Source organism: Somniosus microcephalus, unplaced genomic scaffold, assembly GCF_052327205.1.
Source record: "Somniosus microcephalus isolate GS21.2 unplaced genomic scaffold, FLI_Smic_1.0 unresolved_chr5, whole genome shotgun sequence".
Classification (NCBI taxonomy): Eukaryota; Metazoa; Chordata; class Chondrichthyes; order Squaliformes; family Somniosidae; genus Somniosus; species Somniosus microcephalus.
In genome coordinates, this window is record NW_028225183.1 from 6,081,252 (window position 1) to 6,104,229 (window position 22,978).

The 22,978-nt window shown below is 49.8% G+C and overlaps 1 protein-coding gene across 1 annotated transcript; it reads right to left on the reverse strand.

Annotated features, from left to right (window-relative positions):
- Positions 1–1,737: 1,737 nt before the first annotated feature.
- LOC147087433 (uncharacterized) lies at positions 1,738–22,973 on the reverse strand. The gene is made up of 10 exons (XM_085977961.1): positions 22,951–22,973; positions 17,557–17,647; positions 13,846–13,966; positions 12,932–13,095; positions 10,599–10,649; positions 10,036–10,184; positions 8,135–8,330; positions 7,139–7,266; positions 3,715–3,889; positions 1,738–1,897 (listed from the first exon to the last, which is right to left on the reverse strand). The coding sequence occupies exons 1-10, from the start codon at positions 22,971–22,973 to the stop codon at positions 1,826–1,828; spliced, it is 1,170 nt and encodes a 389-aa protein (XP_085834087.1). The 3' UTR covers positions 1,738–1,825.
- Positions 22,974–22,978: the final 5 nt, after the last annotated feature.

Consider the following 22,978-nt stretch of genomic DNA (forward strand, 5'->3'; position numbering starts at 1 on the left):
CAATTTTTATGCATCAGTTTTTTTGATAAGCATTGGGAAGGAGTCATTTCTCAGCCCTGCAGAATGTATTGTGTACAGTGGTGGGACTGTACTCTCCTGCAATATCGCTTGATCGAGAGCCTTCCTGACTCTGAATGCCTCATTCCCCCACCTGGTGTGACTAACTTGCTTTCCAAATATTGACCTGGGATTGTAATTGTCTTGGAGGAAAATTTTCATTTACCGATCTAAACAATGGAACTAACGCATGAAAATCCTCAACAGCCTCCTCGCTAAAAGTAGGTCTCAAATGACACAAGCTCAGCAATTTGGTTTTAACATTTATTCGAAAGCATGGGAATACTTTAAAATAAAAATTAGAAGTAAAAATAACAAGGCGGGGAGAGGGTCAGACTTTTAAATTTCATTGATAGTTTTTGATTCCAGAATTGCCCGTCTTTTTTTTTTACCTTGTAACAAGTTGATCTAAACTTTTGATAGTTTTAACTTTGTTTATATACTCAACTTTAGAAATGCGGCCCCTTTAACGGGGGGTGGGCAGACCTGGTAACGGGGTGGGGTGGGGGCGGGCGTAGTAAACTCTGCAGTTGGGGACAGCAACAGGCAAGGATAGGGGGGAAAAATCTTTCTGGCACGTTAACTTGTTAGAAGATACATCAGGGAGGTGGGCAAGTGAATGAAGCCCAAGGCTCAGTTTTTTGTAACTATTGCAACCTGATGCTTAGTTTTATAAACTGCAACAAAAAAAATAATTACAGTTAATGGGGCCTCTACCAGATAATAAACTGGCTCCAGCAGAGAGTTGGTCAGTTTATGAATCATAGAAAATTAAAATCGAGCAAAATCTGGGTCAAAGTATTTTAAGAATTGGAACAATGGGAATGGGGTGGGGGGGGCAGAGAGAGAGAGAGAGAGAGAGAGAAGAAATTAAAAAGGTGGGGGTTGGGGGAAGAAATGAACTGAAATTTAGAATTCCCTGCCAGACATATACTGCCTTTTAAAATGACATTTATTAGTTCCATTTGTTTGAATGTTTTTGATCATTTGTCAGCGAGTGCTGTTTAAAGTTTGTGTTTCGCCACGCTCTGTGCTAAAGTTTGTGTGTAGCATCCCATTATTGCTTTGGAGACCATATTAAAAAAAACATTTCCTCTTTCCCCTCTGTCCAAAGGTTCTTTATTATCGAGGCCAGTCAATGTGCTAAGTTTGTTAGAGAGACTGTAAGGAGCTGTCATTTCAGCAACTTGGCTCAATTTTCATCCAGCTAATTTTTCTTTGTCACCAAACATCTATACTCAAATGTTTCATTACAAAATAAATTTATTTCCTGTACTGATATATGTGTGTACGTGTCCTTTTATGCATTTCAAAAATATATTTTGGGTCTTTTTCTTATTCTGAGCATTCTTATGGCCATTCGATTAGGTTTGGCCCTTTTCAGTTCATCCTTTCAAGAAAGGAAACGCCACACCGTCTCCTCGCTTGTTAAAGGCCCAGTGACCTGGCCTTGACCGCGGCAGCTTCCTGGAACCACACGCCGGCTGTTTATTACCCCGTGTAAAATAATCATTGGTGCCTCTCCTAAACATGCTCGGTACAGCCCTAAACCTGTGTCCTTGTGTCTGAGCATATCTGCTCTCAATTCACATTCTCCATCCTGTGTATCTCTATAAGGTCCCACATGTTTTTGTAATATTTCAAACACTAGGGTACAACAGTTAACAATTCACCACAGAATACAACAAACAAATATTTATATGAGAGAGAGAGATCACTTTCTACAGTTCACCAAATCCAGATATACATCTAAACAAAATTAAAATTATTAGCCTTTCCAACAGTCTAGGGTATTAAGATATTCCAACCAGTCAGTCAGCGAGGGCTTGGCTTGTGGAGGCTGGGGAGGAAGCAAAATGAAAAAAATGTAAACTCCGTAATCACAGCAGAGGGAAAGTCATTTTTTAGAAGTTGCTGACAAATTTCCAGAGTGCGTGCGAAATATAGAGTCCCGTCTCTCCCGCCCCGTCCCGTCTCCCCCGCCCCGGTCCCATCTCCCCCGCCCCCATCTCTCCTGTCCCTGTCTCTCCCGCCCCCCCCCCCGTCCCGTCTCTCCCGCGCCCCCCCCCCCCGTCCCGTCTCTCCTGCCCCCATCTCGTGTATCTAGTCCTATGAATGAGTGTGGCCCCCCCAGTACCGCGACTAAATGGCCATTCTCCATGGGTGATCCAGGACGGTGAGTGTTGGCGAGCTATTGAACTAAGGGGCAACTAGAACCAATGCCACCTACTGCCCCCATCCACACAGTTGTGTCAGCCGTGGCTCAGTGGGTAGCACACTCGCCTCTGAGTCAGAAGGTTGTGGGTTCAAGTCCCACTCCAGAGACTTGAGCACATAAAGCTAGGCTGACACTCCAGTGCAGCGCTGAGGGAGTGCTGCACTGTCGGAGGTGCCATCTTTCGGATGAGATGTTAAACCGAGGCCCCGTCTGCTCTCTCAGGTGGATGTAAAAGGTCCCATGGCACTATTTGGAAGAAGAGATGGGGAGTTATCCCCGGTGTCCTGGGCCAATATTTCTATCTCAACCAACATAAAAAAAACAGATTATCTGGTCATTTTCACATTGCTGTTTGTGGGAGCTTACTGTGCTTCCCACATTACAACAGTGACTCCACTTCAAAAAGTACTTCATTGGCTGTAAAGCGCTTTGAGGTGTCCGGTGGACGTGAAAGGCGCTATAGAAATACAAGTCTTCTTTCTACATTGCTGCCCCCCCCCCCCCCCCCCCCCCGCAAAAATCAGGATCTCTGTTCATTTTCTTTCCTCTAACCCAGAGACACATCATAGATCGGAACCTGGGATCTTCCTGATCCGTTTTGACTCAGTACCATACCTGCCAGGGCCTTAGCCCCACGCCATCACCAGGCGACCTGCCCAGGTTTTTGAGTCAACCCTCCAGGCTCTCTGCGAGATCGCAGGACTACAAGAGTCTCTAAAGCTTGGCTCGAGTGAGGAACATACAACTGTGACCCAGCGAGATTGGAACAACAGCCGCTGAACCATAAACACCGCTTCTCTCACTGGTGGCACTCCGAGAGAGAGACGGGTGAGGGTGATAGGCTGGAGGGAGGCTGTCTATCATGGGTCTACAGATCGCAGAGTGAACCACCAGATACACAAGGTACCAGAATATGAGGAAGGCCACTCACCCTCTCTAGTCATCCAGAACAACCCTACACCTCAGGACAGGAGGACAACACGAGAGAATGAGTTCAGAAAAATAGAAATATGTACGTGGAGCCAGGATTTAGCCTTTGGAAACGATGTAATCCAGAACATTTACTAACAAAAGGCTAACACTTCAACATGCTCCATCTTACGAACATGAAAATCACAGGCAGGAAAAGACCAGCTGGTCCATCAAGCCTGTCCCACCCCACGATGAGCAAAGCACCGCCACTAAACACTTCCTTGCTCCGCCTCCTCCCCCTCTCCCATAGCCATGTAATCTCCCGGTGAGGCCAAACAAATACAAAGACCAAGATCATCAAGTCAGGATTCCACAGCGGGAAAGAGGAGTGTTTCCGAGAGGAGTTAGAAGTTGGAGTTCTCAACAGAGCGGATGCAGTGCGAGGGAGGGAGAATATTAGCTCGGCAAGCAAACCACTGACGCTCACCAAAAGTTAAACAGCGCTGAATTAGCTCGCATGTCCTCACCTTAATTACCGTGTCAATGGGTCCATTTTTTTCTTGAATGGAGCTCAGCTTGACCTCGCCGTTGCCCGGGTAACCATGCTCGACGTACAACGTGCAAACAATATTTGAGGAACTGCCGGCAATCGACTGCAAGAACTTCAGCTTTCTTTCATTCTCCAGCCAATCGATGGCGTACCTAGAACCAAGCCAGCAAAGCCTCGCTAGAAATTGAGCAATTGGAACAAAAAATACTCTGCGAGCTCCTGCATTAAAACTGGAAGCTTAAAATGAATCTACTCTAGTCCGATGGCTTAATGGCTAAAAGCACTGTCTGAATTCGATGCTGAGCCAGAGGACAGAAGGTCCCTAGTTCAATTACCAGCCTGTCCAGAGTTATAGAAACATAGAAGATAGGAGCAGGAGTAGGCCATTCGGCCCCTCGAGCCTGCTCCGCCATTTAATGAGATCATGGCTGATCATCCAAATTCAGTACCCTGTCCCTGCTTTCTCCCCATATCCCTCAATCCCTTAGAACCTTACAGCACAGGAGGCCGCTATTTGGCCCATCGAGCTTGTGCCGGCTCTTTGAAGGAGCTATCCAATTAGCCCCACTCCCCCCGTTCTTTCCCCATAGCCCTGCAGATCCCAGGAAAGCTGAGAGGAACGCTATGATTGTCAAACAGTGTTTCTGCTCCTGACATGATCTGTGACGACTGCTGGAACTCCCTGGTGTCCTGGCCAATATTTATACCTCAACCAAGATCAATAAAACAGATGATCTGGTCATACCAAAAATGGTGGGGAACCAAGGGTCTAATGAGGGTGAGGAACTTAATGTAATTAATATAAGTATTTATTGCAAGGGGGTTGGAGTATAAGAGTGAGGAAGTCTTGCTACAATTGTACAGGGCCTTGGTGAGACCACACCTGGAGTACTGTGCACAGTTTTGGTCTCCTTATCTAAGGAAGGATATACTTGCCTTGGAGGCGGTGCAACGAAGGTTCACTAGATTGATTCCTGGGATGAGAGGACTGTCCTATGATGAGAGGTTGTGTAGATTGGGCCTATACTCTCTGGAGTTTAGAAGAATTTGAGAGGTGATCTCATTGAAACATACAAGATTCTGAGGGGGACTGACCAGGTAGATGCTGAGAGGTTGTTTCCCTCTGGCTGGAGTGTCTAGAACTAGGGGGCATAGTCTCAGGATAAGGGGTCGGCCATTTAAGACTGAGATGAGGAGGAATTTCTTCACTCAGAGGGTTGTGAATCTTTGGAATTCTTTGTCCCCAGAGGGCTGTGGATGCTCAGTGGTTGAGTATATTCAAGGCTGAGATCGATAGATTTTTCGACTCTAGGGGAATCAAGGGATATGGGGATCGGACGGGAAAGTGGAGTTGAGGTCGATGATCAGCCATGATCTGATTGAATGGCGGAGCAGGCTCGAGGAGCCGTATGGCCTACTCCTGCTCTTAGTTCTTATTATCACATTGTTGTTTGTGGGAGCTTGCTGTGCACAAGTTGGCTGCCGCGTTACCTACATTACAACAGTGACGACACTTCAAAAGTACTTAATTAACTAAACCGGTTTGGGACATCCCTAGGTCGTGACATGCGCTGTATAAATGCAAGTTCATACATTTAAGGGGGATCAGTTAGGATCAAGTTCCATTTTTTGATTACACAGGGTTCTGGGACATTTCCTGGCATTGGGATCACGCTCCATAATTTGTTTTTCTGTGATCGCTGGAAGCCAATGTGTGAAGGCAGCAGCCCCTATTGAAGGACTGAGTGAGATAAAGATACCAGGTTAGGGGTTCCACACGGGCTCTCCCAATCTCCCACTGTACCTTTGACAGAAGATCGGCGGGGGAGAGTAACCGGCGGTTTACACGGTTTCACCAATGGGTTCTGCCGAAGTTTTGGTGAGAGGAACATAGGAACAGGAGGAGGCCATTTAGCCCCGAGCCTGTTCTGCCATTCAACGAGATCATGGCTGATATATATCTCAACTCCAGCCTTGGCCCCATATCCTTTTCTACCCTTGTCTAGCAAAAATCGATCTCAGATTTAAAATGGAAAGTGGACATTTGTTTGATGTTGGGCGAGGGAAGGATCGAGCTCCACTGAGAAGGTTTCCCTCACACACTTTGTTTAGGCTTGCACAGAAGGAATGGCCATTTGGGCAAGGTGTTCGAGGATGGTCGGTGACATGAATCTTGTCATTCATGTGGAAATGACTTATGAAATAATACTGGGCGGCCTGGTGGTGGCGCTGTCCAGTGAGAGTATAAATACTCGGGCATGGGCCCAGCTTGCTCAGGAAATTCTTTAACAGGAACTAGTGAAGGACACAACTAGACCTCCATGTTGTAAAACAGTTGATTAAAGCTTTGTTTAACGCTTAGACCAAGTGCCTAGTAGTTTTCTTACGTCAGTCGGCATCATTGAAACTCTATCCCAGAATGAGTCAGAGCTTTGAAAAAGGAAAATAAACACAGCTATCCCCCAGTGGCAGCCGGCATGGTTCCGGATGCGGCAGATTCTTCCTGAGCGAACTCCTTCACCAATGGGTTCTGCTGATCTTTTGTCATTTCTCGAGGAAGTGGCATCTCAACTGGACGCTAGAATTCCAGAAACCATTCCGATAAAGTTCCACATGAAAGGCTGCTGAACAAGCTTAAGGCAGTAAGGTCTCCTTGCTAAATTTTGGGAGGTTGATAAGGAATTGGCTGAGACAGAGAGAGAGGAAGCAGTGGATATTAATCAGGAGATGATTCTGGACTGGGGAGATGTACTGGGAGCACTGCCTGAAAGGGCAGTGGAAGCGGATTGAAAAGTAACTTTCAAAAGGGAATTGGATAAATACTTGAGTGCAGGTCCAACAACACTCAAGAAGCTCGACACCATCCAGGACAAAGCAGCCCGCTTAATTGTCATCCCATCCACCACCTTAAACATTCACTCCCTCCACCACCGGTGCACCGTGGCTGCAGTGTGTACCATCTACAAGATGCACTGCAGCAACTCGCCAAGGTTTCTTCAGCAGCACCTCCCAAACCCACGACCTCTTCCACCAAGAAGGACAAGGGCAGCAGGCGCATGGGAACACCACCAGCTCCAAGTTCCCCTCCAAGTCACACACCATCCTGACCTGGAAATATATTGGTCGTTCCTTCATCGTTGCTGGGTCAAAATCCTGGAACTCCCTCCCTAACAGCACCGTGGGAGCACCTTCACCACACGGACTGCAGCGGTTCAAGAAGGTGGCTCCCCACCAGCTTCTCAAGGGCAACTAGGGATGGGCAATAAATGCCGGCCTTGCCAACAACGCCCACATCCCATGAATGAATTTTAAAAAAGGATAAATTAATTTGCTAGCTCTATCAAAGAGCAATGCCACAGGAGATCGACTTATCGATAGATTTTGTAACAGTGCGAGCTCACCTGTTTTGCAGGTGCTGGATTTCACCCCAAAGTTCGGCTTGGCTCATGTAACGTTTCCAGATTTCAGCGGTAATGTTCGGTAGGTCAACAGACTCTATTTCAGACAGGTCAAGGAAGGCACAATCGGCCTAGGAAAAAGGAAAGGGAAAGAACTGGTTATGTTGGTGATGAAAACTGACCACAGAATTAGTCAATTTTACAATCACATAAAAGGCAGCTCCTGTGAATTTGTTCATGAAGGAATGTCTTCATGATAATCTAGTTGAGGCTGCTGCCCCAATGGCTCACTTGATAAAGACCAGGTCTGACTGTACCTCGCAGAACAGGATGGCCTGAGATTATCTGCGCTGTAAAGCAGTCACCGCTGGATTGGAATGGGGAGAAGGAAATCCATTATTTAGATTCGAGGCACCGCTGGAGTGGGAGTCAATGTAGGTCAGCGAGCGCAGGGGTGATGGGTGAACGGGACTTGTTCGGAGTTCAATAATATCTGACAAGGCCATCTCTAATCAGTTCTTAGTCTTCCTCACCATCCACATCTGTTTACCTGACCCTCAACCTCTTTAAATAATCCTCCACCCTAGACAAACATACTCTCTGCTCCTTCTCTAGTACTCTGACTCCAAACTACCTCTAGAACTAGGGGGCAGTCTCAGGATAAGGGGCCGGTCATTTAAGACTGAGAGGAGGAGGAATTTCTTCACTCAGAACGTTGTGAATCTTTGGAATTCTCTGCCCCAAGGCTGAGATCGATAGGTTTTTGGACTCTAAGGAAATCAAGGGATATGGGGATTGGGCGGGAAAGTGGAGTTGAGGTCGAAGATCAGCCATGATCTTATTGAATGGCGGAGCAGGCTCGAGGGGCCAAGTGGCCTATTCCTGCTCCTATATCTTATGTTCTTAACTCCTGCACAGACGTTTAAGCAATTGGCACGCGGGAAAGTTAGTTTAACAAGGCAATGAGAAAAATACCGAAGCAAGTAATAATCTGCTCACCTCGAGCTTTACTCTCCCGTCCTTGATCCAAACTACCGTCAGCACAAGGGGACTGAGCTTTGTCAGTGGGATCAGTGCTCGAGGGTCAAATTGAAGAGTTACTTGATTTTCACAGAGTGCCAGGATTTCCACACCTGACTGAGTTTCCATAGTCTGGTAGAGCTGAGACAGTGTGTGAAAATCACACAGGTGCAGGCTTTAAATTTAAAAAAAAACATGCACAAACAGGATTAGTCGTGAGAGAAATAGTGAATGCAACACGAGTGGACTGAAGTCAACAATCTCAACTGGTAAGCATGCAGGTGCAGCAGGCGGTTAAGAAGGCAAATGGTATATTGGCCTTCGTAGCAATAGGGTTCGAGTACAGGAACAAGGATGTCTTGCTGCAGTTGTACAGGGCCTTGGTGAGACCGCACCTTGAGTATTGTGTGCAGTTTTGGTCGCCTTATCTGAGGAAGGACGTTCTTGCCATGGAAGGAGTGCAGCGAAGATTCACCAGGCTGATACCTGGGATGGCAGGAATGATGTATGAGGAGAGATTGGGTTGATTGGGCTTATACTCACTGGAGTTTAGAAGATTGAGAGGGGATCTCATCGAAACCTATAAAATTCTGTCAGGCCTGGACAGACTAGATGCAGGAAGGATGTTTCTGATGGCCGGGGAGTCCAGAACCAGGGGTCACAGTCTAAGGATAAGGGGTAAGCCATTTAGGACTGAAATGAGGAGGAATTTCTTCACCCAGAGAGTGGTGAACTTGTGGAATTCTCTGCCACAGAGGCCAGTTCATTAAATATATTCAAGAAGGAGTTGGATATATTTCTTAAGGCTAAAGGGATCAAGGGATATGGGGAGAAGGCAGGGACAGGGTAATGAATCTGGATGATCAGCCATGATCTCATTGAATGGCGGAGCAGGCTTGAAGGGCCGAATGGCCTACTCCTGCTCCTATCTTCTATGGATCTAGTGAGTTACAAGCTAGTTGAAGTGTGGGTATCCTGTGTGACCTCCTCACCTCTGCACTGTTACTCTCTCCTCATTGGATCTACATTTACTCACTGATGGTACTTTTATGGCAGAAATACGGCTGCTTATAGCGACATCACCAGTCCCGGCCAGAATGGAGATGATAGGCTAATTCCCCCATCAATCACGCTCGGAGACCGCACTGCTGTAAGTGACTAGGATTGATTTTACGCTCATCATTTGTGTTATGTAACTATCCTCCCACCCACTGCATTTTGCTGGAGAAATCACCCTGCTTTTATCAGGAGAAGTTGCTGTAGTTTCCATCATGAGTTCTCTTTGCTGTAGTTCTTAGAGACTCTTTTTAAATAGACTCTGTAGGCTGTTTGATGTAATGCGCTGTTTAAACAGACTTTGTTTCATGTAAAATAGACTGTTTTCTGTAAGTCATAGAATCATAGTTTACGGCACAGAAGGAGGCCATTTGGCCCATCGTGTCTGTGCTGGCCAAAAAAGCTATCTAGCCTAATCCCACTTTCCAGTTCCTGGTCCGAAGCCCTGTAGGTTACAGCACTTCAAGTGCATATCCAAGTACTTTTTAAATGCGATGAGGGTTTCTGCCTCTACCACCCTTTCAAGCAGTGAGTTCCAGACCCCCACCACCCTCTGGGTGTAAAAGGTTCTCCTCAACTCCCCTCAAAGTCCTGCCCTGCCTCCAACTCATTGGCTGACACGGTGGTGTCAATACTCACTTTGCAGAGATATATCAAGAGTCATCTGTGACTGTACGGTACAGAAACTACCTCACTGGTGGGATTGTCTACAAAACCCATCGCCACTTATGGAATGAGTTTCATCTTCCACAGGTGACCAACCCGCTATACGGCATTTGCACCGTAAGTCAGTATCGATCGATATCGTTTCTCGTGGTCCTCACCAGTCACTGAGATCATCTTTCTTAGCCAAGAGCTGGATTGTTTGCTGTGCCTGGTGTATTGAAGTGCGACACTTGCTGATACACAAAGAACACTCCTCGATGGCTTGTTCAATCCGGCTCTTCTCTTTTGCCAAATTGAGTTTCTGCTCCTGGACAGAAAATAAAAAAAGGTACCAAGTGTACGGCAGAGATTATATTTAATGGCAGCACAGTAACTTTTCCAAACTACACAGTCTTGGGGCTCAAGTCCCACTGTCGCTTGTCGCCTGGGGTTTTATGACTTTCATCAACTCTCAGGTGGACGGACAAAGAGCAAGACAAGGACAAGGAACAAACGCATTATGGGTACGGCAGTCTAATGGTTAACAGACTAGCAATCCAGAGGCTGCGAGTTCAAATCCTGCCATGAATGAAACTGAATTCAGTAAACCTGGCAATGTGTGGGCTGGCACCAGGTAAAAGAAGCAAGAAAGTGGCTGGACTGTCAGGACAACCCAACTGGTTCACTGGCGCCCACAGGGAATTGTCAATTCTACGATCGCTGTTAGTCTCTACCTACGCACCTGCTTAAGTTGTAACTTCTTCTGCTGAAGAGCCTCTTCCAACTGTTGTTTCTGTTTTAGGGAAGATGATGAAAATGAATTAGCAACGTCAAGCCTACCTAGCTCAGTTTGTACAATGGACAGTGGAGACTGCGCTGGGCAGCACCGCAAGTATTTCACAGCAACGAAAGGTCATTTCTTGAACCCTGTCTTGCTCCAGTGTTTACACGTAGGAATTTTCCCCACACACTGGGCTGGATTTTGATTCTGGAGGCGTGTAGGAGGCGGGACTACAACTTTCGGGGTTTAGTCCTACCTCCATCGAGTTGTGACCAACCCACGCGATTTTCACTTGATTGACCTTGTTGAGCCCGCCCAGCGGGCTCAGCAGGCCAATTAAGGGCCACCCGGCAACAGGTAACATCACAGATTGACATTTCATCTGTCAAGAGCTTTTGACAGATGAAATATCAGTATTTGACAGCTCTTTGAAGCTGTCAAACACTGACAATCTGTACTCCAAGTTAATTCCTTCCTCTCAGGCTGATTTAGAGATCTCTCCAGAACAGAAAGCTGAATGCTGCAACTTTTGACAGCTCGCGGCCATTCTGCTTGCTGTGCCGGTGAGATGAGGGACTCCCGAGACCTGAAGGAAGGAAGGCTGTAAAGGTAAGTAAAACTTCTTTAAACACACTTACCTCTTCACTCATGCACCCATCACTCACCTGAACACCGGACATCTCGAACCCTCCAAGTCCTTCAGTCCGACTCGCTAACTTGGCGTGGTTTGGAGCAGTCGGGAATCCCACACTTCAGGAATAAAAACAGGGATTAGGCTAAAAACTGCCTGTTAACTACCTGTTAACAGGCAGTTAATTGGCACTAATCCCCATCCCGCCTCGGGGAGGCGGGTCCCAGCACAGATCGGGTATCCGCCTCCTTTGAAACTGGCATGGAGGCGTGTTGGGTTTGTGCCCCCCAATTTCAAGATTTTAACCCCCCACACGCCTCCAATCCCGCCTCCACGGCCCAATGAAAATCCTGCCCACTGCATCGGTGAGTTTCGGGATGTGGGCCTGCAATTGCGAGGTTCTGATTTCAAACGTGCCACATAAGGAACTGCGAAGTTATGGCCAGGCACCTGCCCACAGGAAGACCATCCCTGTGCTCGCTGGCCCACATTTGCTTCAATGTTCCCGTTAAGGTGTGCAGCCACGCGGAAATCGCAAAGGTCCTGTGCAGGCCGCTCACCGGCCTTTAAATTGTAAATACCGTGCATGCGCAGAAATTTAAAGGGACCGCGCATTGAAAGAAACAGTCCGCGCATTGAAAGAAACAGTCCGCGCAGAACAAAGCGCAGCCTACAGGGAACATTAATTGGCTCCTGGTCCGGCAACGCCTCGATTTTAAAATTCTCATCCCTCTCATCCATGGCCTCACCCCTCCCCGTCTCTATAAGCTCCTCCAGCCCCACAACCCTCCGAGATCTCTGCGCTCCTCCAATTCTGGCCTCTTGCGCATCCCCGATTCTCATCACTCTACAATTGGCGGCCGTGCCTTCAGCCACCTGGGCCCTAAGCTCTGGAATTCCCTCCCTAAACCTCTCCGCCTCTCTCTCCTCCTTTAAGACGCTCTTTAAAACCTCCCTCTTTGACCAAGCTTTTGCTCATCTGCCCTAATATCTCCTTATGTGGCTCGGTGTCGAATTTTGTTTGATAATCACTCCTGTGAAGTGCCTTTGGACGGTTTACTATGTTAAAGGCGCTATATAAATACAAGTTGTTACATGTGTGAAAATACTTTAGGACAAACAGCTACCATAGTACCATCACTTGAAAGGAGGAAAGGTCTCCCATTCCTACAGCGTCTTTCACGACCTCAGGACGTTCCAAAGCGCTTTACAGCCAATGAAGTACTTTTTGAAGTGTAGTCACTGTTGTAATGTAGGAAATGCGGCAGCCAATTTGCGCACAGCAAGCTCCCACAAACAGCAATGTGATAATGACCAGATCATCTTTTCTTTTTAAAGTGTTGTTCGTTGAGGGGTAAATATTGGCCCAGGACACTGGGGAGAACTCCCCTGCTCTTCTTCAAAATTGTGGCCATGGGATCTTTTACGTGCACCTGAGAGCAGACGGGCCCTCGGTTTAATGTCTCATCCGAAAGACGGCACCTCTGACAGTGCAGCGCTCCCTCAGCACCGCACCGGGAGTGTCAGCCTAGCTTTTTGTGCCCAAGTCCCTGGAGTGGGACTTGAACCCACGACCTTCTGACTCAGAGGCGAGCATGCTACCCACTGAGCCACAGCTGACACCATAAACAAATGGGCTCCCGTACAATCAACCTCTGATTACCTTTGCTTCATATAACTGGATAGCGTCCCTCAGCACCTGCTGCTTTGTCTCCAGAGCTTGGAATTTCTGCAGGATTGTGGCGATGTTTTGCAGCTCTTCATCTTGCACTCGACATTCCGCTTTCAGGCTCTTCCACTTTTGCCTCGTTTCATTCAGTTTCATCTCTATTTAAAGAAAGGAACTCGTATCGTAAATATTTCAGTTTCCAATCTCCCCACCCCCGGCACCCCCATCCCACCCGCCCCAACGCCTACCCAGCCATCCTCTCAAACTCACCATTATCCAACAACAACTTGCCTTTAACATCGTAAAACGTCCCAAGGTGCTTCACAGGAGCGTTATCACACAAATTTGATACCGAGCCACGTAGAGAGATATTAGGATGGGAAAGAGGTCAGTTTTAAGCAGCATCTAAAAATGAGGAGAGAGGCGCGGAGAGGTTTAGGGAGGGAATTCCAGAGCTTAGGGCCCAACAGCTGAAGGCACGGCCGCCAATGGTGGAGCGATTAAAATCGGGGATGCTCAAGTGGCCAGAATTGGAGGAGCGCAGAGATCTCAGAGGATTGTGGAGCTGGAGGAGGTTACAGAGATAGGGAGGGCGAGGCCATGGAGGGATTTGAAAACAAGGATGAGAATTTTATTATATTTTAAATTAGGGAAAGTCTTGGTTTTGTTGGCCATGAGTCCTTGCCAATATCACACACAACTTGCACATTTTGTTCTCAAACAATGACCGTTCAGATGAAGTGGGCCCCAAAAACCTCCATTAGAATCACCTACAGTCAAGTCCCAAAAGGTGGCCGTCACAGGCAGGTTTCACTGTAAATCCTCCCCACCCCATTCCTTGGCCGTGATCGACCCCCCCCACCCCATTCCTTGGCCATGATCGACCCCCCCCCCCCTCCCCAACTCACGGATATTCTGCTGCTGGATGTTTTCTTTCATTCCCTTGACATCACTGTTCTTCACGACTTCCAGGAACAAAGTGCAGGTCTTCAGCTGCCGAAACATCATCTTCTGGTTCCTCCGGAAACCCTGAAGGAATAAGGCACGGTGCCAGCACTGTAAGTACAGCCTCCAACAAATCTAGATGGTGCAGCATTGAACTAACAACCCCAAAGAGAAGGCAGACTTGCCTCTAACAACGTGCCTTCTTGCATCTTCTGGAAATGTCTCAAAAATGCTTCAAATACGACGAACTACTTTGCAGTCTGGTGACTGTTGTCTCTTGAATTCAGAAGAATGAGAGGGGATCTCATTGAAGCATACACAATTATTACAGGGCTTGATAGGGTGGATGCTGGGAGAATGTTTCCCTTGGCTGGGGAGTCTAGAACCAGGGGCCACAGCCTCAGGATAAAGGGTCGGCCATTCAGGACTGAGATGAGGAGAAATTTCTTCACACAGAGGGTGGTGAATCTTTGGAATTCTCTACCCCAGAGGGCTATGGAGGCTCAGTCATTGGGTATATACAAAACAGAAGTCGATAGATTTCTGACTAGTAAGGGCATCAAGGGATATGGCGATAGGGCCGGTGAATGGAGTTGAGGCAGAAGATCAGCCATGATCTCACTGAATGGCCGACTCCTGCTCCTATTTCTTATGTTAACTGGATAAATGCCGCAGCCGTTTTGCACACGGCAAGATCTCAAAAACTGCAATCAGATGACGGGTCAGTTCATGGATTTTTTTTGTTGCTGTTGGTTAGGGAGGAATGTTGGCCTGGACTCTGGGGAAAAACTCACAGCTCTTCTTCAAATAGTGCCATGGGATCTTTAGCTTCCACCCGAATCATCAGAACCAGGCAGGCAGGATCTTGGCTTAATATCACATCTGAAGAACAGCATCTCTGATGATGCAGTACTCCCCTGGACTAGTCAACCTCTGTGGTAAACCACTGTTATACCTGTCTGTATGTGTATGTGTATTCCACTAGGTACAGGTCTGGACATGCCTCGGCTGACTCCTCCCACTATTCCAGGTATATAAGTGACTACCTCCCAGTCCCTTAGTATTCTGGACGGGTCGACCACTCGAGACTAGACCTTCATTCTTTAGTTAATAAAAGCCTGGTTGTTACTCGCTTAACCTCAGTCTTTTGAGTAATTGATGGCGCATCAACCTCGAAATTGCCTTGCACCATCATCCCTTTTGTCACTTAATCACTCCTGCCCTCCACCCCATCACAGAACTTTCATTTGTTCTTTCTTTCCCATCATCTCCCCCTTTTTCCCCCTGGCTGTACTTGCTTAAAAGAGCAGAGAAGATTGAGAGGAGATTTGATAGAGGTGTTCAAAATCATGAGGGGTCTGGACAGAGTAGATAGAGAGAAACTGTTCCCATTGGCAGAAGGGGAGTACCAGAGGACACAGATTTAAGGTGATTGGCAGAAGAACCAAAGGCGACATGAAGAAAAACTTTTTTCGCAGCGAGTGGTTATGGAATGCACTGCCTGAAGGGCTGGTGGAGGCAGATTTAATCATGGCTTTCAAAAGAGAATTGGATTCATACCTGAAGGAAAAAAAATTGCGGGGCTACGGGGAAAGGGCGGGGGAGTGGGACTAGCTGAAGTGCTCTTGCAGAGAGCCGGCACGGGCTCGATGGGCCGAATGGCCCCCTTCTGTGCTGTAACCGTTCTATGATTCTAAAACTTAAATCCCTAACTTAAAAAAAAAATTCATTCCTGGGATGCGGGCATCGTTGGCAAGGCCAGCATTTATTGCCCATCCCTAATTGCCCCTTGAGAAGGTGGTGATGAGCCGCCTTCTTGAACTGCTGCAGTCTGTGTGGTGAAGGTGCTCCCACAGTGCTGTTAGGGAGGGAGTTCCAGGATTTTGACCTAGTTCTTCCAGTTCTGATGAAAGGCCATCGACCTGAAACATTAACTCTGTTTCTCTCTCTCCACAGATGCTGCCTGACTTGCTGAGTGCTTCCAGCATTTTCTGTTTTTGTTTCAGATTTCCAGCATCTGCAATGTTTTGCTTTTGTTCTTGGAGCAGATGGTCAAGTTCTGGAGCGGGTGCCTGAACTTAAAACCTTCTGACTCAGAGGTGAGAGTGCTGCCAAGTGAGCAAAAGTAATCTTACAATTTGTACAGGGATAGTAAGAGAGTCACTCTTTCAATTTGAGATTGCCAGTCAAGAAGGCTTTTCCCCCCCAGTAAAACAACCCTGGTCTTATGTCAGAACCTCACTCCTCCTTTTCACTCTCCTGTCCCTTCATGAAGGCACGGACTATTTGGAATATGGGAACAGGAGGCCATTCAGTGAGACCATGGATGATCTGCGACCTAACTCCATATACCCGCCTTTGGCCCATATCCCTTAATACCTTTGGTTAACAAAAATCTATCAATCTCAGATTTAAAATTAACAATTGATCTAGCATCAATTGCTGTTCGCGGAAGAGAGTTCCAAACTTCTACCACCCTTTGTGTGTAGAAGTGTTTCCTAACTTCACTGCTGAAAGGTCTGGCTCTAATTTTTAGACTCTGCCCCCTAGTCCTAGACTCCCCAACCAGGAGAAATAGTTTCTCTCTATCTACGCTATCCGTTCCCCTTAATATCTTAAAAACTTCAATCAAATCACCCCTTAAACTTCTAAATTCTAGGGAATACAATCCTAGTTTGTGTAACAGCAAAATACTGCGGATGCTGGAAATCTGAAATAACAGAAAATGCTGGAAATACTCAGCAGGTCAGGCAGCATCCGTGGAGAGAGAAACAGAGTTAACGTTTCAGTTCTGATGAAGGGTCCCAGACCTGAAACGTTAACTCTGTTTCTCTCTCCACGGATGCTGCCTGGCCTGCTGAATATTTCCAGCATTTTCTGCCGTTATTCCTAGTTTGTGTAATCTCTCCTCGTAACTTAACCCTTGAAGTCCGGGTATCATTCTGGTAAATCTACGCTGCACTCCCTCCAAGGCCAATATATCCTTCCTAAGGTGTGGTGCCCAGAACTGCTCCCAGTGCTCCAGGTGTGGTCTAACCAGGGCTTTGTACAGCTGCAGCATAACTTCTACCCCTTTGTATTCTAGTCCTCTAGATATAACGGCCAGCATTCCATTAGATTTTTTGATTATTTTCTGTATTTGTTCATGGCTATTGCTGGAATAGTTTGACTGACACCGGCGGCAGCCCTGCAGCACCTTGTCCAAGCAGACATTCTTCGTGCTGGCAGGCTATTGAACAATGGGGAGACGGGACACATTAGGCCCAAGTCAGGCTCTCACCCGACGTCCACAAAAGCTGGAGTATTGTGTCCAATTCTGGGCACCACACTTTAGGAAGGATGTCGAAGACTATGATTCTAAATGCTCTTTCCAGCTGGGATCACTGGATCCAGAGCAGCTATTTCAGCTCATTATCCCCTTCTCTGGAGCAGAGAGACTGAGTCCAGTTACAGCACCTGAAATGCAATTAGCCACATCTGGATTATTAATTAGCCACATGTGGACAACACTGTCCTCGGATCTACAGGCTTTTAAAACTCAAGCATGGCCATTCCACACCACCCACCACTACTTGATTTATCACGTCTTATCTCCTACTCTCTTCAACCTTACCCTCGGACTTATTTTTTGCAGGAGTGTAAATTAAAGTGTGCAATTAAGTTGTAATACTCACAACTGCATGCTGAACGACAGCGGGACCGTTCTCCATTGCACACTCATCCTCTTCATGGATTTTTTTTGCAGCCTCTGCTTCCTTAAGAAGCCTGAAATTTAAGAAAAAGTAAGCAAAGTTTCTCCCCACAGCAGCTAGCCAAAGACGATACATAAGAAAATAAGAATTAGGAGTGGGAGTAGACCATTGGGCCCCTCGAGCCTGCTCCACCATTCAATAAGATCATGGCTGATCTTCGACCTCAACTCCACTTTCCTGCCCAATCTCCATATCCCTTGATTCCAAAAATCTATCGATCTCCGCCTTGAATATACTCAATGATTGCGCATCCACAGCCCTCTGGGGCAGAGAATTCCAAAGATTCACAACCCTCTGAGTGAAGAAATACTCCCTCATCTCAGTCTTAAATGGCCGACCCCTTATCCTGAGACTGTGACCCCTGGTTCCAGGCTCTCCAGCCAGGGGAAACAACCTCTCAGCATCTACCCTGTCAATACCCCTCAGAATCTTAAAGGTTTCACCTTTCATTCCTCTAAACTCCAGAGGGTATAGGCCCAATCTACTCAATCTTTACTCATAGGACAACCCTCTCAACTCTGGAAAGACACACATCTGTAGGATGCATGTTTTGAGAGTCCTCCTTTACGTGACATTCCTCGCTACGCCTAACCAAGAGGACAGGAGGTGATCCGTTACCAGACGATTGCTACCGATACTCTCAAAGCATCTGCTAGGGTGTGCACTATGGGCAGCAGCGTTCCCTTGGGGTACAGCTCTGCGCTTCCCCCCGCATGCAATATTCATTTCAGTTTGCTTCTAAAAGCTTATTTCAAAGGAGTCTCAGAAACGTCAGTTACTTTTCTGAATACTTTGTTCTCCTTCCCATTGCTTTTCTCTAGAAATAGTAGCTGCCTAGACCCTAATCTTTGGAATTCGCTCCCTAAACCTCTTCCTCCTTCTTTAAGAGGCTCCTTAAAACCTACCTCTTCACCTGTCCTAATATCTCGAGGCTCGGTGTCAAATTTTTTTCTAATAACGCGCCTATGAAGTGCCTTGGGTCGTTTTACTATGTTAAAGGTGCTATAGGTGTCAGCCGTGGCTCAGTGGGTAGCACCTCTCGCCTCTGAGTGAGAAGGTTGTGGGTTCAAAGTCCCACTCCTGCGATTTGTGCACAAAATCCAGGCTGACACTCCCAGTGCAGTACTGAGGGAGTGCTGCACTGTCTGAGGTGCCGTCTTTCGGATGAGACGTTAAACCGAGGCCCCGTCTGCCCTTTCAGGTAGACTTGAACTATCCCATGGCACTATTTTGAAGAGCAGGGTTGTCTTGGCCAATATTTATCCCTCAACCAACATCACTGAAAGCAGATTATCTGGTCATTATCGCATTGCTGTTTGTGGGACGTCCTGAGGTCATGAAAGGGGCTATATAAATACAAGTCTTTTTCTCACTGAAACTTATAAAATTCTAACAGGACTAGACGCAGGAAGGCTGTTCCCGATGGCAGGGGAGTCCAGAACCAGGGGTCACAGTCTAAGGATAAGGGGTAAGCCATTTAGGACTGAGATGAGGAGGAATTTCTTCACCCAGAGAGTGGTGAACCTGTGGAATTCTCTACCACACAAGGCAGTGGAGGCCAATTCATTAAATATATTCAAGAAGGAGTTGGATATATTTCTTAAGGCTAAAGGGATCAAGGGATATGGGGAGAAGGCAGGGACAGGGTACTGAATTTGGATGATCAGCCATGATCTCATTAAATGGCGGAGCAGGCTCGAGGGGCCGAATGGCCTACTCCTGCTCCTATCTTCTATGTTTCATGTTGTTGTTGTGCTGCGAGTCCCTCCCGACCCAAGGGCACATCAAAGCTGAGCTCAACACTCTCCTCACATCCGCACAGGAGTGGAAACCCGGGCTGACACTTCCTCAGCTAACTCAGTCCAGATCAGGAATTGAATGTGGGCACCACCGGGTCTGTATGACAAGCGGTACAGCTCCGCCAACATGCGTTTCCCCACACGTAACATTCATTTCAGCTTGCTTATCCAGATCAGGGAAACACAATGTATATCTTTTAAAGTCACCAGGGGGGGAAAAAAATCAATTAGCTCATTAAAAAAATGACTTTAATTTCAATTCACACGGTGGCATAACATCAGAAGACAGGATTGAAGCTACTAAAAAGACTGTAGTCCCTTGCATGTCCTCAGGACGTCCCAAAGCGCTTTACAGCCAATGAAGTACTTTTTGAAGTGTAGTCACTGTTGTAACATAGGGAACGTGGCAGCCAACGTGCACACAGCAAGATCCCACAAACAGCAATGTGATAATGACCAGATAATCTGTTTTAGCGATGTTGATTGAGGGATAAATATTGGCCCAGGACACCGGGGAGAACTCCCCTGCTCTTCTTCAAAAGAGTGCCATGGGATCTTTTTCTGTCCACCTGAGTGTGCAAACTGGGCCTCAGTTTAACATCTCACTGAAAGAGGGCACCTCCGACAGCGCAGCACTCCCTCAGCACTGCTCTGGGAGTGTCAGCCCAGATATTTGAGCTCAAGTCTCTGGGGTGGGGACTTGAACTCACAACCTTCTGCCTCAGGAGGCGAGAGTGCTGCCCACTGAGCCACGCAGTAGGTTTTTGTTTGAACCACAAGGACCTGTCCAATACGCAGCGTGCAGGCTCCCGATATTGAACCAACAGTTCAACCAGCTAAAGCAGGTCGGGAAGACTGGAGCCGGGCCGAGATTGTTACAATGTGGATACAGTGAGCGACAATGTAACCGAGCAGCTCACTACATTCCCCGCTGGAGCCTGCCCGCTGCTCCCTCCCCCCGGGCCCAGAACCCCCTCGCTGCTCCCTCCCCCCGGGCCCAGAACCCCCTCGCTGCTCCCTCCCCCCGGGCCCAGAACCCCCTAGTTGTCTCTCCCCAGGGGCACCCTCTCCCTGGGCCGGGTGTGGGGCTTCTCTCTCTCTCTCACCCCTCCCTCTCTCACTCCCTCTCTCTCCCTCACCCGCCCTCTCCCTCCCTCTCACCCCCCTCCCTCTCGCCCTCCCTCCCTCACTCCCTCTCTCTCCCTCACCCGCCCTCTCCCTCCCTCTCACCCCCCTCCCTCTCGCCCTCCCTCCCTCTCTCTCTCCCACCGTCCCTCTCCCTCCCTCCCTCTCGCTCTCCCTCTCGCCCTCCCTCCCCCTCGCCCTCCCTCCCCCTCTCGCCCTCCCTCCCCCTCGCCCTCCCTCCCCCTCTCGCCCCTCCCTCCCTCTCTCACCCACCCTCCCCCCTCCCTCTCACCCACCCTCCCCCTCACCCTCCCTCTCTCCCCCTCCCTCTCTCCCCCTCCCTCTCCCTCTCTCTCCCCCCCTCACCCTCCCTCTCTCTCTCCCCCTCACCCTCCCTCTATCCCCCTCACCCTCTCTCCCCCCCTCACCTCCCTCTCTCTCCCCCCCTCACCCTCCCTCTCCTCCCCTCACCCTCACCCCCCCTCTCTCCCCCCTCACCCCTCCCTCTCACCCACCCTCTCTCTCCCCCTCACCCTCCCTCTCTCCCCTCCCTCCCTCCCCCCCTCACCCTCCCCCCTCTCTCTCCCCCCCTCACCCTCCCTCTCTCTCCCCCCCTCACCCTCCCTCTCTCTCCCCCCCTCACCCTCCCTCTCTCCCCCTCACCCTCCCTCTCTCCCCCTCACCCTCCCTCTCTCCCCCTCACCCTCCCTCTCTCTCCCCCCTCACCCTCCCTCTCTCCCCCCTCACCCTCCCTCTCACCCTCACCCTCTCTCTCCCCCCCCTCACCCTCCCTCTCCCCCCCCTCACCCTCCCTCTCCCCCTCCCTCCCTCTCCCCCTCACCCTCCCTCTCTCTCTCCTCTCGCTCGCTCTCTCCCTCACTCCCTCTCGCTCCCTCACCCTCCCTCCCTCCCGCTCGCTCTCACTCCCTCCCTCTCTCTCTCCCCCTCACTCCCTCCCTCTCTCTCTCCCCCTCCCTCTCTCCCCCCCTCACCCCCCCTCACCCTCCCTCTCTCTCCCCCCTCACCCTCCCTCTCTCTCCCCCCTCACCCTCCCTCTCTCTCCCCCTCACCCTCCCTCCCTCTCTCTCCCCCCTCACCCTCCCTCTCTCTCCCCCCTCACCCTCCCTCTCTCTCCCCCCTCACCCTCCCTCTCTCTCCCCCCCTCACCCTCACCCCCCCTCACCCTCACCCTCCCTCTCTCTCCCCCCCTCACCCTCCCTCTCCCCCTCACCCTCCCCCACACCCTCCCTCTCCTCTCGCTCTCTCCCTCACTCCCTCTCGCTCCCTCACCCTCCCTCCCTCCCGCTCGCTCTCACTCCCTCCCTCGCTCTCTCCCTCCCGCTCGCTCTCACTCCCTCCCTCGCTCTCTCCCTCCCTCTCGCTCTCTCCCTCCCTCTCGCTCTCTCTCCCCATCCCTCGCTCTCTCCCTCCCTCGCTCTCTCCCTCCCTCTCGCTCTCTCTCCCCATCCCTCGCTCTCTCCCTCCCCCGCTCTCTCCCTCCCTCGCTCTCTCCCTCCCTCTCGCTCTCTCTCTCTCCCTCGCTCTCTCCCTCCCCCCCTCACCCTCTCTCTCCCCCCTCACCCTCCCTCTCTCTCCCCCCCCTCTCTCCCCCTCACCCTCTCCCCCTCCCTCTCTCCCCCTCACCCTCCCTCTCTCTCCCCCCTCACCCTCCCTCTCTCTCCCCCCTCACCCTCCCTCTCTCTCCCCCCCTCACCCTCACCCCCCCTCTCACCCTCTCTCTCCCCCCCTCACCCTCCCTCTCCCCCTCCCTCCCTCTCCCTCTCTCTCCCTCTCTCTCTCCTCTCGCTCGCTCTCTCCCTCACGCTCCCTCACCCTCCCTCCCTCCCGCTCGCTCTCACTCCCTCCCTCTCTCTCTCCCCCTCACTCCCTCCCTCTCTCTCTCCCCCTCACTCCCTCCCTCTCTCTCCCCCTCACTCCCTCCCTCTCTCTCCCTCACTCCCTCCCTCTCTCTCTCCCCCTCACCCTCCCTCTCTCTCCCCCCCTCACCCTCCCTCTCTCTCCCCCCTCTCTCTCCCCCCTCACCCTCCCTCCCCCCCTCACCCTCCCTCTCACTCACCCCCCCCTCCCCCACCCCCCCCCCTCCCTCTCTCTCCCCCACCCCCCCTCCCCCTCCCTCTCTCTCCCCCTCACCCTCCCCTCGCTCGCTCTCTCCCTCACTCCCTCCCTCACCCTCCCTCTCTCCCTCCCTCTCGCGCTCTCTCCCTCCCTCTCGCTCTCTCCCTCCCTCGCTCTCTCCCTCCCTCTCGCTCTCTCTCCCTCCCTCGCTCTCTCCCTCCCGCTCTCCCTCCCTCGCTCCCTCCCTCCCGCTCTCCCTCACCCTCCCGCTCTCCCTCACCCTCCCTCTCTCTCACCCTCCCTCCCTCTCTCTCACCCTTTCGCCGCCGCCGCCGCCATTTCCC